At 39.8% G+C, this 12143-nt stretch overlaps 1 protein-coding gene across 1 annotated transcript; it reads left to right on the top strand.

The window, feature by feature from the left end:
* The first annotated feature begins 987 nt into the window (after positions 1-987).
* LOC117915916 (receptor-like protein 46) lies at positions 988-4193 on the top strand. The gene is made up of 2 exons (XM_034831662.1): positions 988-1577; positions 2045-4193. The coding sequence occupies exons 1-2, from the start codon at positions 1010-1012 to the stop codon at positions 4027-4029; spliced, it is 2553 nt and encodes an 850-aa protein (XP_034687553.1). The 5' UTR covers positions 988-1009; the 3' UTR covers positions 4030-4193.
* Positions 4194-12143: the final 7950 nt, after the last annotated feature.

Below are 12143 nucleotides of genomic sequence, written 5' to 3'. Positions count from 1 at the left end.
CCCCACGGCAAGGTAAGCCTTCCTAAAAATCTCTATTTGAATTAATTATTTTGGTTTTGAATAAAAGAAGAAAAAAATTATATTAATATTATATAAAATTAGGTTATAACTATCTTTGAGGAAGTCGTGGCATGCTACAAATATCTGTCATCTCTTTAATTTCCACCAAACTTTTTCTTCATTTTGACTTGCATTATCAATGATAATGGACATTTCACAGCTTGCAAGAAAGCAACAAACCTTCCCATGACAACAAAAAAACGGATGTTTTGGTGTCATATTTCTTCATTTTTCACAAACAACTCAATTAATTTGTAAACATAATAAGAAATTATTTAGTTGAGTTTAATAATAATAAATGAAATCATAAAGTAGTTCATTCAAAATTCTTGTCTTTGATGGTTTGAAACTTTTCTTAATTATTTTCAAAATTCATAATATTGAATTAGTTATTTTGATGTCCAATAAATTGAGCATGAAAAAAAAAGGAAGCCACATAAAATGAATATATAGTACTACTTAGAAGTAGACAAAAAATTTAGGGAATTAATTATTTTATTTTTAGTTTAAAATATCAAAATAAAAAGAAAAAACTCCATCCTACCTTGAAACTTGGGACCATCAACCATCAAATATTATTGCCAAACTAATTGTAACAAGCAAATGCAGTATATACAAAATTTTCATGAAATAAACGTAATATAATATGAGTCAAAAGATGGATACTTGTACTAAATGTTACATTAATCAAAATCTTATTGTTAATATTGTCTTTCATTTGGTTCTATATTTAATTTTTTTTTTCTAGAGATTTAAAATTTTGGATCACAGTTTTTTATATTATATAAATTGAAACATGACTTAAAAACCCAAACATTTTCCATTGAACCAAGTCAACTCAAGAGTCACCTAGCATTCCAACCCAATGGGCTTTGCCATGTCTTTATATTCATCCAAGATAGCCTCCTCCATTAATTCACCAGCAAAGAAATTAGCAAGAAACTCATCGATGGCGAGGCCATGCCCACTGCTTGCCTTCTGTGGCCTTTTCCTCTTCTTCTTCTTCTTGCCTTGTCTATCTTGTCCTGCACACCAAAAGCAAGCTCTTCTCCAGTTTAAGTCCTCCATCCTTGCTATTACTTCTTCATTCAACAGTTCCAACTCTCTGTTGCAGTCATGGAATTCACATTCAAGTTGTTGTCGATGGGATAGTGTTGAATGCAGTCATCCTCCAAATTCAACTTCAAGAACTGTGATAGGTCTCAAACTAATAGAGCTTTTCACCAAGCCCCCGGTGTCGTCCACTATCTTGGCACCCATTTTTCACATCAGAAGCTTGGAGAGGCTTTACATCTCAGAAAACAACATGCAAGGTGAAATCCCGGCAGTTGGATTTGCTAATCTTAGCAATTTGGTTTACCTAGATTTGTCGTGGAATAACTTCAGTGGATCCGTTTCTCCTCAGCTCTTTCACTTACCACTTCTTCAGTATCTCTTTTTGGATGGTAATTCTCTTAGTGGAAAAGTCCCTGAAGAAATTGGAAACCTCTCCAGTTTGCAGGTGTTATATCTCTCAGGTAACAGATCCAATTAACTTCATTAATTTAAGAGTGCTTGATCGTTTAGTTACTACTTACTAACTTTAACCTTCATCAATGGCAAGCAACATCTACGAAAGTTAAAAGTTAAAAACAACTTTATTATAACTCCTCAAGTAACCATATTTCATGGTACTTATCACTCCTGATATAAACATTCTTAATGAACCACACACTATCAGTCTTAACAACCACTCATGATACTTTAGTTTGGATTATAAATCTTATAGCTTTGGGGTAATAAGAAATACTTGGCATACTCTTAACCAAGAAGCATTGAATTACAATTATACCTGATATAACACAACTATAAAGTGTATAAATAGTTTAGTAGCAATAATATATAACATTTACCATCTTAAAATATAATTATCAGACAACAACATACAAGGTGAAATCCGTTGGGTTTGCTAATCTCAGCGATTTGGTTGGTCTATATATGACAGGGAATAACTTCATTGGATCCATTCCTTCTCAGCTCTTTCACTTACCACTTCTTCAGTATCTCTATTTGGATGGTAATTCTCTTAGTGGAGAAGTTCCTGAAGAAATTGGAAACCTCTCAAGGTTGCAGCTGTTATCCCTCTCAGGTAACAGATTCTCAGATGGCATGCTTATTTCAGTTTTGTCTTTGAAGGGGTTACAACTCTTGGACTTGAGTGACAATGATTTATCCATGGAAATACCCACTGAGATTGGGAATTTACCCAACATCTCCACTTTGGTGTTGAGGAACAATCGGTTGACGGGTGGAATCCCTTCGTCCATGCAAAAACTAAGCAAGTTGGAAAGGCTTTACTTGCAAAACAACTTGCTAACCGGAGAAATTCCATCTTGGTTATTTGGTTTCGAGGGCATCGTGGGTTTGTATCTTGGAGGAAACCGTCTAATTTGGAATAACAGTGTGAAGATAACACCAAATCTCAGTCTAGGCCTTCTGTCTCTGAAATCTTGTGGTCTTGTTGGAGAGATTCCAAAGTGGATTTCTACCCAAATGAGTCTTTATTTTCTGGATTTGAGTAAGAACAATCTCCAAGGTGCATTTCCACAATGGTTTCTTGAGATGCCACTTGAATATTTGTTACTATCAAGTAATGAATTTACAGGTTCTCTTCCACCTGGTCTTTTTTCTGGACCTTCTTTACTCGTGCTTGCTCTCTCAAGGAACAATTTCTCCGGGGAGTTGCCCAAAAACATCGGAGATGCAACCTCCCTAGATATTCTTACCTTGAGTGAGAACAACTTTTCTGGGCTTATTCCTCAATCCCTCATCAAAGTTCCCTACCTACAATTTTTGGATCTATCCAGAAATAGATTTTTTGGCCCATTCCCAGTTTTCTACCCCGGAGCACGACTATCTTATATTGATTTCTCTTATAATGATTTCTCGGGAGAGGTTCCAACAACCTTTCCTAAAGAAACAATATATCTTGCATTGGGCGGAAACAAGTTTTCAGGGGGCTTGCCTTTGAACTTGACCAACTTGAGCAAGCTTGAACGCCTCGAACTTCAGGACAACAATCTTACAGGTGAGTTACCAAACTTTCTCTCCCAAATCTCCACTCTACAAGTTTTGAACCTCCGGAATAACTCCTTTCAAGGTTTAATCCCTGAAAGTATTTTCAACCTCAGTAACCTCAGAATTCTTGATGTCTCAAGCAACAACCTAACTAGAGAAATCCCCAAAGAGTCTCGTAACCTTGTTGGTATGATTAGGGCACAAAATTCACCATCATCAATCATTCCGACAATCGCTATGCCTAATATTGAAGACTGGTTTACCCAAGAAGTGACAATCTCTCTGGAGATCGAGGACTTGATAGTGAATTGGAAGAACTCAAAGCAAGGTATCCCTAGCGACAACCTTAACATGTACACTTTGTTGGACTTATCAAATAACCAACTCTCCGGCCAAATTCCAGCCTCGTTGGGCGCTCTTAAGGTCTTGAAGTTACTCAACATCTCTCGTAACAAACTCTCTGGGAAGATACCAACAAGTTTTGGTGATTTAGAAAATATAGAGAGTTTGGACTTATCTCACAACAAGCTCTCTGGTTCAATTCCTCTGACCCTAACAAAGCTGCAACAACTTACTATTCTAGACATGAGTAACAATCAGCTCACAGGTCGGATCCCGGATGGTGGGCAAATGGGCACAATGGTATTGGATCCAAACTACTATGCCAACAACAGTGGACTGTGTGGTATGCAAATTCATGTGTCATGTCCTGACGATGAGCCCCTACGACCGACAAAGCTACGGGAGCATGATAATAAGGTGCCATGGTTTTTATGGGAAGGCGTGTGGATTGGGTACCCAGTCGGTTTGTTGTTAGCAATCGGAATCATATTTCTTACTGGGTATTTTACCTTACCACCGCCTTCAAACCGTCGACATCGCCCACATCGTCTAATCAGGCGATGGAATTAAACTGAAATATTCGATCCAGGTCGGTCTTCACAAATAGGGAATTTCATAGGATGGCGAAGAACTTTGGTTAAGTAAAAGTATTTGTGTCAAGCAGACTTGGTTGAGTAGTATATTAGCAAGCAACTTTGTGAGTGAAATGTGAAATAAAGTGCATTTTCTATATAGTTTTATTTTGTTGATATGCTAGTATGCATAATGCAATTATTTACTTATTCTTCTATTAAATAATATATATATATATATATAAAATTAAATTTCTCGACTACATAAAATCTTATGTGCATCCATCATAAATAGGATATCTCATCATTAATTCTATATCTCAACTCCTATTCATTTGTTTCAAACTATTTTCAAAGCTTAGAACGGTTTTATTTGTTTAAAATTTTTATGTACTTTTTAAATGAATGATATGGATTTAAAGTAATATATAAAAATAATAGTATTTACATTAAAAGAAATTATATTTGTATCCACTAAATTTCTTTTTATATCTATCTTATTTACACATTCATTTTAAAATATTAATCTTATTAATACATCTATTTTTACAAATATCAAATAGATCTAAAAATCATTATTATTTTTCTTTTCCACATTCATCTTTTGTCCTTTTTTCTCTCAAATTTTTCCTTCTCAACAATAAACAGTAAGAGAAAAACATCTCTTCGGGCTCATTTGTGTGGATCCCGCATTTCGGCTCATGCGTCTCACACTTGATGGCGAGCTCGATTTTTGTTTTGAAAAATTATGATTTTATTTATTAAAAGAATGACTTGGAGTCGCCACTTATTTTTGTTTTATTTTTAAAAGGGTAAACAAAATAAGAAAGAAAAACCCTAAATGTGACTCCTTATTTGGAAAAGGTGGTCTACAAAAAACCGGATCGGGTTCGGGGGTCAGGTTACTTATCAGGAAGGTATGGTAAGGACTGTAGCACTCTTCTAAGTCCCTAAAGTCGGGTATTTACTAATAAAATGAAGCAATCGTGGCAATTGATGAAGGAATCAATAAATACTCAGAGTGATCATGCACATGTGAGAATCTAAACATGTATACAGAAAATGACCCAAGCGGATATGGATGCGTACCTGGGCAGTGATCCATAAAGCGCTATCAAGAAGTGAGGTTAGTGCACAATTAAGGAATAATTTCGAGCATGTCATAGAGCAGAATAAAATCAACCATGCATGACAATTAAATCAAACAAACAATCAATCAATCAACATAAGATCATGTATGTGGGATCCCCACCAAAGCCGGATTATTTTTGCATGGACCAAATCCGTAAATTCCATTATTCAAAATTACAAAATTTGATTCTTTGCTTATTTCAAAACATTTTTAAAACAGAGGAGGTGTGAAAATGGCTTGCCAGAAAGAAAGTGGCAACCAATTTTTATTGGAAATGGGACTCTTGGGTGATCTGAAAAATTCTAAGGATGAAAGATAGGACGCTTTGAAATGGTTAAAAAAAAAGAAGTTATAAAAAAGGATCCGGACATGTCTAACGGGGGAAGTTGAATCGCCCCCCTCTCCCATCCGGCGTCAGGCGCTGGATGTGAGATATTCAGAGAAGGTTGAACGTCGAACGGACAGAATTCCGGATGTGAGACATCCGGAGAAGGTGGAACGTCGGATGAACAGAATTCCGGATGTGAGACATCCGGAGAAGGTGGGACTTCGGCCGGACAGAGTTCCGGATGTGAGACATCCGGAGAAGGTGGGACTTCGGCCGGACAGAGTTTCGGATGTGAGACATCCGGAGAAGGTGGGATGTCGGCGGACAGAATTCCGGATGTGAGACATCCGGAGAAGGTGGGACTTCGGCCGGACAGAGTTTCGGATATGAGACATCCGGAGAAGGTGGGATGTCGGCGGACAGAATTCCGAATGTGAGACATTCGGAGAATGTGGGACTTCAACCGGACAGAGTTCCGGATGTGAGACATTCGAAGGAGGTGGGACTTCGGCCGGACATAATTCCGGATGTGAGACATCCGGAGAAGGTTGAACGTCGGCCGGACAGAATTCTTTCCCGGGCAGAATGAGCTATGCCGCGCGTCGCAAGAGGGAGAGAACCATGTGGCATTTTTTTAGGGAGGATCCCACAGGTAAGTGAAGGTTTAAAGAGAGAAACGGGTTTCGTGGTGTGGTTAAATGGGTGTACGCATGGGTATGGTAGAACATGGTTATGAGTAGCATGAAGGATGGGTATGGGTTGTACGGATATGGAGGCTTGGGTGAGTGGTTTTAATGGGTATGTGAAGGAATGAAGGATATCATGTACCCGTGAGACTCCATGTAAGTGAGGGAGTAGGATGGAAAATGAATGAGAGGAAAATGGGTGTGGTGGAGGATGCTTGATTTCTGCAAGCTAACGAATCTCCTCTCCAGAAAATGCCTAGAATAGAGAGGAAAAGCGAAGAAAAAGAAAAAAAAAATAAAGAAAAAGAACAAAAAAAAAGAAGAAAGACAGAGCCATGTATAAGGGAAGATAATACCACTAAAACCAAGCTCTGCATCACGAAGACCAAAAGAGCTTTCAAAAGAGTCTGGTGGGAGGATCTCAACGAACTTAACACACAAACACAAAATATATCCAACATGCAGCTCATACGGGAGAAAACCAAGATCAAATAAACAAAAGTCAGAAACAGGTTTTTTTCTTTAGGTAATCAAAGCAATCATCTGAATATCAGCAAGGAACGTAAGGTGATCCTCGAAAAATAAGATAAGATAAATTAAGAGATCATCAAACCTGATTGATTCTTCTCCTCTCTCTCTAAAAAAATGTTTTCCCCTTACCCCCCCTCTCTTACCATGAATCCTGGCCAGATGGGATAGGCAGCCAGGAAGCTGAGGGCTTGATGCCGGCTGCAGCAGGCGTGCAGCAGCAGGGAGAGTGGTTGGGCAAGCCATGCTTGCTGACCGGTGAATAGGAAGGCAAAAAAGTGGCTTGCAAGGGAAGACACCAGAAAAAGGCTAGGAGGAGGAATGGGTTGGAAAAGGAAGACAGAATGAGTAAGGGGGAAGACAGAAGGAGTAAGAGGGAAAACAATTTTTTTTGGAGAGATAGGAGAAGAATCAGTCAGGTTTGATTATCTCTTACTTTATCTTATCTTATTTTTTGAGGATCACCTTATGTTCCTTGCTGATATGCAGATGATTGCTTTGATTTCCTGATGAAGTAAACCTGTTTCTGACTTTTGTTTATTTGATCTTTGTTTTCTCCCGTATGAGCTGCATGTTGGATATATTTTGTGTTTGTGTGTTAAGTTCATTGAGATCCTCCCACCAGGCTATTTTGAAAGCTCTTTTTGGTCTTCGTGATGCAGAGTTTGGTTTTAGTGGTATTATCTCCCCTTATACATTGCTCTGTTCTTTTTTTTTTTTTTTCTTTTTCTTCGCTTTTCCCCTCTATTCTTGGCATTTTCTGGAGATGAGATTCGTTAGCTTGAGGGTGAAGCAAAGTAGCAAACTGCCTAGGTATATTTTGCAGAGTGAGTAGAGAAATAGCTTGTTAGTTCGATTTAGTTTAACTTGTCTAAGCAAAGGCTTCATGTTCCCATGATGAATAACACAGTTACCACATGCCTACGCCTTCTTCACTGTTCGCATCAGCCATACTCATTTACTCACTCAAGCTTGCAGGAATCAAGATCCTCCACCACACTTATTTTCCTCTCATTCATTCTCCATCCCACTCACTCACTTACATGGAGTCTCACGGGTGCATGCTATCCTTCACTCCTTCACATACTCATTAAAACCACTCACCCAAGCCTCCATATCCATACAACCCACCAAACCCATTTCTCTCTCTAAACTTTCACCTACCTGTGGGATCCTCCCTAAAAAAATGCCACGTGGCTCTCTCTCCCTTGCACACGCAGACGGTCCCCCTTTGCGACGCGTGGCATAGCTAATTCCACCCGGGTAAGAATTTTGTCTGGCCGACGTTCCACCTTCTCTGGATGTCTCACATCCAAAATTCTGTCCGCCGACGTTCCAACTTCTCCGGATGTCTCACATCCAAAATCCTGTCCGGCCGACATTCCACCATCTCCGGATGTCTCACATCCGGAATCCTGTTCGGCTAACATTCTACTTCTCCGGATGTCTCACATTCAGAATCCTATCCGGCCGACATTCCACCCTCTCCGGGTGTCTCACATCCGGAATTCTGTCCGGCCGACGTTCAACCTTCTCCGGATGTCTCACATCCGGAATTTTGTCCGGCCGACGTTCAACTTCCTTCGGATATCTCATATCCAAAATTCTGTCCGGCCAACATTCCACCTTCTCCAGATATTTCACATCCAGCGCCTAATGTCGGATGGGAGAGGAGGGCGATTCAACTTCCCCGGTCAGACATGTTCGGATCCATTTCCGCCCACAATCAAAAAGCAAACTCCTATAATACTGACGACCAAGTCTCTTGAATTGTCACTCTCTCTATGTTTCATCTTTTTTTTTTCTTATGAATAATCTCTCATACTCCTGTTTCTTACATCTTTTTCAAATTCAAGCTTTTAAATAGTTTTCCAATCTCTAAACCCTTTCAATAATTGTAGTTTTTTTAAATTCTTATCCTTAGGGTTTTAGGTCCTAAAAATCACATTTTTAATAAAAATTGGTTGCCACTTTCTTTATGGCAAGCCATTTTCACACCTCCTCTGTTTTAAAAATGTTTTGAAATAAGCAAAGAATCAAATTTTGTAATTCTGAATAATGGAATTTACGGATTTGGTCCATGCAAAATATAATCGGGCTTTGGTGGGGGCCCCACATACATGATCTTATGATCGATTGATTGATCTGATTGATTGACTTAGTTATCATACATGATTTATTTATCCTGCTCTCTGACATGCATGCTATTATTCCTTAATTGTGCACTAACCCTCTCTCTTGATAGCGCATGGTGGCTCGTCGCTCAAGTACGTATTTATTCCCATTCTAGTCTTTCTATATTCTTGCTTTGATTCTCATATGTGCATGATAGTTCCGGGTATTCATTGTTTTCCTCATCAATTGCCACGTCAACTTCATTTTATCAGTAGAGACCCGACTTTAGGGACTTAGAGGGGTGCTACGGTCTTTACCGTACTTTCCTAATAAGTAACCTAACCCTCGGACCCGATCCGGTTTTTCACAGACCACCTTTTCCAAAACAAGGAGTCACACTTAAGGTTTTTCTTTCTTATTTTGTTTACCCTTTAAAAATAAAACAAAAATAAATGGCGACTCAAAGTCATTTTTCTTAATCGATAAAGATCATTTTTCGAAAACAAAAATCGAGCTCGCCATCGAGTGTAAAACGCATGAGCCAAAATGCGGGGTCCACAAAATGGCGACTCCACTGGGGATCGTTTAGAGGGTCAAGCTTGAACTTAAAGTGAAGCAAATGGGGTGTTTGGTGAGTCAATCAGTGGGTACTCATCTCTTGATTGCACATTGAGAGTTCTCGAGTTTTCACTTTGGGATATTGACATGTTGATCATGTTGGTTGATTATTTTGATTGGGGATTCTGATATAGCAAGTTTCTTCACGCTTCATTGATATATTTGTTTGAGATATTTGACATGCTGATTATGATAATTGATTCGTCTTGATAGAGGATTCTGAGATAGGTATTTTCTCTATGCTTCATTGTCATATTCGTTGAAGATATTGACATGTTGATTGCATTGATTGCCTATCTTGTTTCGCTTAGCATAGTGATTCCGATATTTGCCATGATTGTTTTGATCGCCTTGCATGTATAGATTCATTGTTATATATTGATTGATTTGACACGTTGTTTCACTTGCTTATATATTCTCTTGATCGTCTTTAGGCATGGCGTTCTTATCACTATTCATCCTGATTTTCACGGCTTGTATGTATACATGAGTGATATATCCTATACTCTGCCTGACTACATGTCGCATGAGTGCCCCTCTTCTGCTTGATTGCATGTTGCTTGTCCGTGTGGGCCGCACATCTATCCCCTTACATCCAAATCTCTGGTTTTCGGTCATTTCCTTCATTTTGGTTCTCACTATTGCAAGTGTGAGGCCTTCTGTGTGCTTGTTCTCTGACCGAGCCAGAGATTAGGAGTAGGGTCTAGTGACGGGCTATACCGATGTCTGGGAGCGTTCTGGAGGAGACCGACATATCGATGCTGATTGGAGTCCGATCATTGAAGACCTGTATAGCCCCGAGCTAGGTTTCATGGATAGTTGTGCGACCAGTGTGTTTCCTCTTCTGCTTTAGCTTCCTAGGGTTCTCGGATACACCCACACCGTTCACTATGCACTCTAGTTGACCGTTGACTGTTAAAAGTTTGAGAGGTTTCACCATAGGAACCCCCCTGGGATGTCGAGGTAGTGCATGTGTGGATGTGATGACCACCTTGCATGGAAGCGCCTCGTCTCTTCGGAGGCGTGCAGAGGGTTGCGTACCATCGGAGGGTATGATCGTTTCTGCTAGGGATCTTTTAAAGTCCACCCATATCCATTTAGAGCCACCTTCACCTCGTAGGTTGAGCCGTAGATCCTTCGATTAGGACTCCCTCCCTACACGTGGGTGCATCTGAGGGCCTTCGGCACCTCTGTGGTTACAATTCAGATTTGACACTCCCTCTTTTTAGTCTCCAGTTGAGAATGCTCGGAGATCGGTATGAGTTTGAGTATCGGTTGGATCACCTTTCGTCTTGTCGCCTTAGTTTGTGTTTTTCACTTGATGAGTTTAGCATGTTTTCTCTCTAGGGTTTTCGTTCTCATTTCTTGGCTCAACACACCCCTTCACTTTGTTGTCACTCACTCGATACTTTGGGATATATTCATTGATCATCTTTTTACACTGTACACCTATCACGGGCTCAGTACCTCATTTTTTGTTTGATCCTTGGTTCGATTTTCAATTCGATGCTCATATTTTCATTACAGAAAGATGAAAGACACATTTTCATATTCACACATTTTTCGGGAGATTCGCCTGGATCACCTTATCATTTTCCCTTTTATGGATCTCGAATTGAAGGTTGAATCAAGGATATTTTGGTCTAGATTGAGTATCGATCTCGTGATAGTGTTGTTCTTCACACCCCATTCACTTTCTTCGCACCTCGATCATTTTCTGGATCATCGATAGAAATTCTTTAGTCATATTTGCAGTCATCTCATGTTGGACACTCCTATGACTCTAGAGTTTCTATCGTACATCCGGATTTTTGATTGTCACCATATGATTGTGTATCACACCCTGTCATGTAGTGGGTTGTATTGTATCATGCATTGGTCATTGTTCGTTGCATCTCGTGTCGTTGCATGAGTCGTTTTGCTCAGGTTCTTTTGTAGGGGTCTGTTTGTAGTCCCAGTCTTGGTTCAGTGCCCTGGGTTAAGTGAGAGATAGGTTGATTCGTATCGTTGAGGTAATATAGACGGATTCACAGTCAGTTTCGATTGGTTATCTTATCACTTCTGTGGTTTCGATCCAGGGGCAGTGATCAGTTTGAGCTAAATGATGGATACTCAGCAGAGTAAACACGTAGTGCTCGAGGACACATCATCTGATTTAGTGGCACCACCTGTTCTACCTATTCAGATACCAACTACACAGACTTTGCATGATCAGGCTACCGTCATCCCACCTATTGTCACACCAGTTACCATTATTGAGGATCCTCGTTCTCGTATGGTCAGACTCGAGCGGAGGATTAGACAGATGAGAGATCCTGATGAGATGATTTCATGGGATGAGCCTGACGATGTGCCAGTGGCCACTTTGCCAGTCGGTTTCAGGATGCCTGATATAAAGAGATATACGGGTGTTGGATGTCCTCGTATTCATCTCAGACTTTATAGCACAGTTATGAGGGCTCTTGGTCTGGATGAGGCACAGTTGCTCACTTTGTTCCCTTTGTCATTGAGCGACATGACGCAGAGATGGTACGCTTCATTAGAGACATCTCGTCGGAGAACTTGGGAAGACTTAGCACAGGAGTTTCTGAGATAGTATTCATTCAGCGGTGATACGAGCGTTACACATAGAGAGCTCGAGCTTCTTAGACAGAGATCAGATGAGCCTATTTCTTCTTTTATCTCCTGCTGGAGGGAGAAGGCCG

Source organism: Vitis riparia, chromosome 6 (genome assembly GCF_004353265.1).
Source record: "Vitis riparia cultivar Riparia Gloire de Montpellier isolate 1030 chromosome 6, EGFV_Vit.rip_1.0, whole genome shotgun sequence".
NCBI classification, from domain to species: Eukaryota; Viridiplantae; Streptophyta; class Magnoliopsida; order Vitales; family Vitaceae; genus Vitis; species Vitis riparia.
This window is presented reverse-complemented; position numbering and strand designations above follow the sequence as displayed.

Coding starts and splice junctions, on each gene's coding strand:
- LOC117915916 (XM_034831662.1), top strand. CDS start 1,010: ATGGCGAGGCCATGCCCACTGCTTGCCTTCTGTGGCCTTTTCCTCTTC. Junction 1,578..2,044: donor GCAGGTGTTATATCTCTCAG/GTAACAGATCCA, acceptor TATATATGACAG/GGAATAACTTCATTGGATCC.